This window comes from Nelumbo lutea, chromosome 5 (assembly GCF_056320005.1).
Source record: "Nelumbo lutea isolate HS-2025 chromosome 5, American lotus-T2T, whole genome shotgun sequence".
In the NCBI taxonomy this organism is placed as follows: Eukaryota; Viridiplantae; Streptophyta; class Magnoliopsida; order Proteales; family Nelumbonaceae; genus Nelumbo; species Nelumbo lutea.
The window spans coordinates 53,642,252-53,648,594 of NC_142688.1; the positions used below are offsets into that span (position 1 = coordinate 53,642,252).

The 6,343-nt window shown below is 36.1% G+C and overlaps 1 protein-coding gene across 2 annotated transcripts; it reads left to right on the forward strand.

Annotated features, from left to right (window-relative positions):
- Positions 1-1,291: 1,291 nt before the first annotated feature.
- On the forward strand, positions 1,292-5,284 carry LOC148852448 (bet1-like SNARE 1-1). 2 transcript variants are annotated; one of them, XM_088944848.1, is made up of 6 exons: positions 1,292-1,537; positions 2,070-2,160; positions 3,896-4,043; positions 4,765-4,821; positions 4,925-4,984; positions 5,085-5,284. In XM_088944848.1, the coding sequence occupies exons 2-6, from the start codon at positions 2,138-2,140 to the stop codon at positions 5,172-5,174; spliced, it is 378 nt and encodes a 125-aa protein (XP_088800974.1). In that variant the 5' UTR covers positions 1,292-1,537; positions 2,070-2,137; the 3' UTR covers positions 5,175-5,284. The 2 variants fall into 2 exon arrangements, with proteins under 2 accessions (XP_088800974.1, XP_088800975.1); XM_088944849.1 differs by having other exon boundaries at positions 1,403-1,542.
- Positions 5,285-6,343: the final 1,059 nt, after the last annotated feature.

Below are 6,343 nucleotides of genomic sequence, written 5' to 3' on the forward strand. Positions count from 1 at the left end.
AGATGAACACAGAGCTCAAATGTATACTCACGAGTTTCTTGGTTTCGGCATCTCCAGGAGGAAACTTAGCAATGAGGATGGCCGGTGCTGCCGGGATCGGCACGAGGCTCACAAATCTGCGCAATGATTCCTTCTCAGCAGTTGTATCACTGGTTTCTTGGACCCTCGAAGTAGAGGTAGTAATGGGTAGTTTGGAAGAGGAATGAGGCGCCATTAATTGATTGTGGAGGATGAGTGGTTTGCAAGAGGAGGACAAGGTTGAGCTAATGCCTAATGGGTCTTCTCTTCTGTAGTTCAGTTCATGTGTCCTGTATATAGAGATGTGAAGGATATCGATTTGGTGTGGGTGTCTAGGACATGAGTCAGGAGCTTAGTCTTCTCTTAAGCTTTCATGTCGACATGTTTAGTAGTTGATGAACCTCAGTGGTCTTAGCTAGCCATTGATGTTCAGAAAGCATAGCAGATGGCACAACTGGGTGATCTGTTGAGCGGAGTGTGGCTGAGTGAGGTAGTCTGTGGCAAGTCATGACTTCCCCACGTGAATAGGTAAGGCTATACCCAGAAACAGGAACCCAATTCTGTTACTTGATTGTTGAGTGGAGTGTGGCTTCCTCGTTTTTCAAATGTCAGTCGGCTATGGATTTTCGATGGTCTTACACAGGATAGAGCTAAAATCAGATAAGCTCTCCAGCTCAGTTGTCTCCAAAACATTTTACGTGCAGGGGAAGGCTTCACGATTAACTAACATGTCGACATGACAAGCCCGCCCGGGAAGCGATTCATTTATCAGAGAAACAGAGAGAATGGTCGTGATGGCGTCCTCCTGGGAGTACAAATATACTGCTTCACTACGTCCATCGAATGAGAAAAGATTCCATTGTAACGGTGGATGTTCTGGGTCCATAGTAGTATTAGTTTCATGAAGAGGGTAAATTAGAAGATTAGATCATCCCTGAACGGCTGGACTTTTATTTGCACCAAAGACCCTCTTGAACTTATCCTCACAAAGATCCCTTCGATGGTAATTGGTATAAGGAGTCTGGTATGACTGTTTGAACTTATTTAAATCTCTAAACTGTTTTTTCATTAATGATTTTTTTTTGTTATATTGTTTTCATTTCTATTTTTTATTGCTTTAATTTTTTTAAGCCCTTATTGGTTTAGTTGATATTGCATATTGTTTTTGTTATAATTTTATGTTTTCATAGAAATTTTTTTAGTTTTTTATTGTAATTTGAAGTTTTTCGTGTGGTTATTATGATAAATTAACTTTTCGGTCATTCATCTTAACGGATAATTGCCAATTTGCCATTTACCCCAGAGTACAGGCTTAGAAGTTGGACGCCTAGAAGGTGGTAAACTGTAATTTACCAAAAAAGAGTATATGGCCATTTTGCCCATTGGAAGGGAAAGGAACGTTGCAGCGAAACCCCTCCCAACTCCCAGGTGGAGAGAACTCCGTTCTCTGAAGACAAAAGAGGAGACTGCGGCGATCAGGCAAACGCTGGCGACATCAACCGCTGAAACGCCGGCAGGAGTAATGTTGCTTTTTCATATGTCTCATCTCCATTTCCTTCAGATCTGTGCATTTACCGTTTTGTTTTTGTTGGATGTGTGCTTTGTATTCCGTGTTTGGATGGATCTATGCGTTATTCATTTTTCCTCATCAAGGGATCTCAAAAAATTGTTTAGTGTCGAACCAGTTGTGGAGTCTATGTTAAGTATTTTCTACTATATTTTGCCGTCAAACCCATCAATCAGTTGTAGAGTCTATGTTTAAGTGTAGAACCAGTTGTTTAATATTCTTGTATGTTTTTCCTTCCAATTTATTGTTCATAAGATATAGCTTCCTAGTCCGTAGATAGGTATTATTTAGTTTTTCAATTTTTGTATATAAGTCCTTTTTATGTTATTGTGTTATTTGAGAAACAGTTAGTAGGTGTGGGGATACACATTTATTTTGAAAAATATTATTGCATGTGATGACAATCTGTTTTTGTGAAATCACTTCATATTGTCTCTTGTTTTGGTCTTGGCTCTGTTACTAATCATGTGAGATTTGTTAACAGAGAGATTACAGAAAGTTGAGAGTTATATTGTTCTGGGAAGTGGAACAGAACAGAGAATTTACTAAATCATGAAATCTATGAATTCCAGAAGGTTTGTCCTGATGTCTTTCCTTCTTTTCTTTTTTCTATTTTTTTTGGGTTCTTGTTAGTATTTTTATTGGTGCTTGCAATCTGCACAAGATATTTACATCACGTTCATTATAGATTTCTCTTTTTGGGGCAGATATTAGAGTTTGGTTGTTTGTTTTCTGGTTCCTATCATAGTTTATTTTCTAATTTATTTATTTTTTATTTTAATCTGTTAATTTTTTGGTGGTTTTGCAAGTCAATGTTTGTGAAAATATGGAGTTCCAGTGATCTAATTGGATACATAATCAGTAACAAAACCAAAGTGGATTAGTTAAATGTATAAGATAAAACAAAAATACAGAAAGGAAGTATAAACCATCAACCTGAGGAATGGCTAAAGGAACCAACAGCCAGGATCACTATCTTTTTTATAGAGATCAGAAAGAAAGTTTATCCCAGCATAGCAATATGCAGTTCAAGGATTTGCTTTCTACTTTTTCTTCCTCTATTTAGAGTATTACTTAGGGTGTTGGCCAACCTTCTTTTTCTTTATGAGATAGAGTAATGTATATGCATTTTATCAAAAAACCAGAGTATACGTGAAAGGATATACCAAGATGCACAAATATGCATATGCAACACTCTCTAGAACAAAAGGCTTTGAAGGAACAGAGCTGTTTCTATACAAGAAGACCTCCCAAATCTGAAAGTAACTAGGCCATCTACTATGGCATTCATTTCCCTAGGATAACAAGGTATCTAAACTGCGAAAGTCTCTAGATCTCATTTAACAGGCCTTCTAGACATCATGGTTCATTAGTCATTACCAACTGTTAAACCATTGAATGCATTTACAAGTCATCCTTAATAGCCAGTGAAGAGAGATATGATTGCTTGACAATTTGGATTCGAGTTTAAATAGTTCTAAGTTTTGTTCTCTGAAGTCAACACCGCAAACCTGTGGAACTGGAGGCTCTCAGTGGTATGGCCAGTGGGCCTCATGTTCTCCCTGCTCTGTCCCCACTCCTGAGGCCCCTGTAATGTGTACTATGTAATACCAAGAAAATAAAGGCTGCTAAAAACCATGAGTAAACAAAGATGGACTATTCTAAATTATCAAGTGTTGTGTTGGTTTACACACTTGTCCAACATGATGTGGTTGCCCTTGCCTGGTTTAACATGTCCATGTAACATAGCTTTTGAGGTTGTCAAAATTGAGTTGCATTTAATGATGGCTTATAATAGCTTCTTTATTATTATCTAGAAGTCTTTAGGAACAGCACAATCTCCTCATACATCCATATTACATATTTAAAAGCTATGTTACATGGACATGTTAAACCGGGCAAGGGCAATCACATCATGTTGGACAAGTGTGTACACCAACACAACACTTGAGAGGATTTTGATTTATTTGTTTTTATTTGGGATGAACCGGGCAAGGGCAAAAATCTCCTTTTTGGTTTATTTGTTTTTATTTGGGATGAACTAGTTGTATTGTATCTTTGTCTTCTATATTTACTATTTTCTCATACTCATTTTAATAGCATAACAATGATCTGTTACTGATAAAAAATATGCTTATCCTTGATGCTTTTTCTACATGATCTATTTCTTTTTTAAAATTTTCATATGTTGCAGAACTTCTTGGTTATATCCCTGGATGCCTTCCTGTATATCAATTTAAAAGGAAATACCCGTGTTCTTTGGATTTTAGCCATCATTGTGACTTGTTATGGAATGCCATCCCTATGCAGGGAATTTCGTAGCAATAGAGCTGCTCTCTTTGATGGTATTGAAGATGGTATAAGGGCCACCTCATCCTACTCATCCCGTGAAATTTATGAACATGACAATGATAGGGCTCTTGATGGATTGCAAGATAGAGTCAGTCTATTGAAGAGAGTAAGTTTGGTGGATATGTTTCTGTTTTATAATTTAGTTGTCTACTTGTAATTAGTGTCATAGCTTGATAGGTCTTCACCAGGGAAATAAATGTTTAGAGTGTTGCAATGTGCAGTTCCTGCATGCATGTTTTTGCTACTTCTCCTTGGTTCTTGGTCAAAATAATCATTTTTTGTGTCTTCTATTATTTCTACACACTGATGTTTTTCAAAATGAAAAATTCATGTGTAGTACAAAGTAGGATTGAGGTGTTTTGTAGAGACTTTGATTTATAAACCTTTTTCGAACCGTTCTAAGTTTCTGATCCATTTTTACTTCACTACTGTTTATGATGTAAAAGATGTTTCTATCTTTACTATACTACTGATCTATCAATTTGTTTCTTATATATATAAAATACGTGGCAAAGGCACACTGGAGGACTATGGTTTTCCCTGCTTAAGAGTTTTAAGGTAGTATTACACGAATACATGATGATTGTAAAGAAAAAAAAGGTAGTATTATAGGGTACAAATGGTCTGGTATATGTGGTCCATTAGAATGAGTGAATGGTGTCAACCTCTAATCGTTATGCTGAACTGCACTATCATGATACCATGGCATTTTAATACGAATGTTTGCATTATATTGTGTCCACCTGGTCTTTTGAGTTGATTCCCGTGCTTCAGAATATCTCTTTGAATTGAACCTTGATTCCCATTTGTGAGTTGATGATTCACAGCTGACGGGAGACATACATGAGGAGGTTGAAAGTCACAACCGAGTATTGGACCGGATGGTATGTAGGTGACACTCATATAAAGCCATTTTAATCTCTGTTTAATTGAAAATTATTTGTTAGTGTCTTAATTTTTTGTTATGACATGGATTACATGCATCAGGGAAATGATATGGATGCATCAAGGGGAATTCTTTCTGGAACTATGACTCGGTTCAAGATGGTGAATAAACCAGATTGCCCTTTGTTCTATTTCTAATTTTCTATCACGTTTCTTTATACAATATCTGTTCCTTGCTAAATATAGTTCACCTGAACTGTAGGTCTTTGAGACGAAGTCAAGCAGGAGAATGTTTACACTTGTGGCATCATTTGTTATCATCTTCCTAATCATATATTACTTGACTAGGTGACAAATTTGTCTTGTAAAGTTGGTGGGATAAAATTACCATATTTAGTACAAGTGGAAGGACACGCATTTAATATCTTCTTACATAATATTAATCCGAGTTTCTGATTTTAAGATATTTCCACCTATAAATAGATATAAATATGTGCCAATGTATTAGATATATGTTTGGGTGGTGCATGGATCTCAATTTCTAATTTTCCCAAAACATCATCTAAGAAGCATAACAATTAGAGATAGCAATTTCTACCCTACCTGGTTGATACCCACACGATTGGGGTGGGTTTTTTTTTTTGTTTTTTTTAATTGCTTGATGAGTGGATTTTGGGATTTTACAACCCGTACAGGTATGGGTAGGGTACGTATTAGGCTAAACCCAACCCTCCTTGAATTTTATGTATTAGGTGTTGAATTTTATAATATTTTAAATATTATGTGAAGGGTAATTGATAGTTTGTATTTTTAACATATCTTAATCAAATAATTGGAAAACTTTCTGTTTGTTCATGCTATTTTATTTATTTATTACTTATACATAACAAGAAATAATAGAAAATTAGATGCAGACTCTAAACCTAATCCACCTTATCCTTGAATGTGTTGGGGGGGGTAGGGTTTGGGAGGATTTTGCATTTTTATGTATAAGGAAGGTTTGAATTATCAAAATTCAATTTGTTACATATTTTGGGGCAGGTAGAAATTGGGAGGTTTAAGGAAATGGGCAAGTCTAAAATTTACAAAACCGTCCGAAACCCTGTGATCCTGAATGACAATGCCGATAAGGTTTAGAAATACCGAATACATATTTATTTTTGCACTCTTCCCAAGCTGAGCCTTTATTTCTTTTCATTTCCACGTTTGAACTTCTGTTTGCGCTGGATTTTCAACTCAGCTTCTCCTTCTTGAGTTCTATTGGTTAAATCATCATGCCTAATTTCATTGCTTTCTGAAATCCCGTTGTATCCTAACAAAATCCTGTAAGGTTGATACGTGTAATGAATGGAACAAGGACCAGATGGTTTTGTACTCACTGGTAGAATTAGATTGAGTTGAGAATTTTGTATGGTTAAACCGTTAAAGAATAAGGTAATTTTTCTGAAACCTCGCCTGAAGTTTTTTGCTGTTGCTGAAACCTCCCTTGAAGTTTGATAATTGCAATCACCTCCCTTGAAG

What these genes read in the sequence shown, in the direction of transcription:
- LOC148852448 (XM_088944848.1), top strand. Translation starts at nt 2,138, where the DNA reads ATGAAATCTATGAATTCCAGAAG. An exon ending in ACCGAGTATTGGACCGGATG is followed by an intron (nt 4,822 to 4,924) that starts GTATGTAGGTGA and finishes TACATGCATCAG; the next exon opens with GGAAATGATATGGATGCATC. An exon ending in CTATGACTCGGTTCAAGATG is followed by an intron (nt 4,985 to 5,084) that starts GTGAATAAACCA and finishes CCTGAACTGTAG; the next exon opens with GTCTTTGAGACGAAGTCAAG.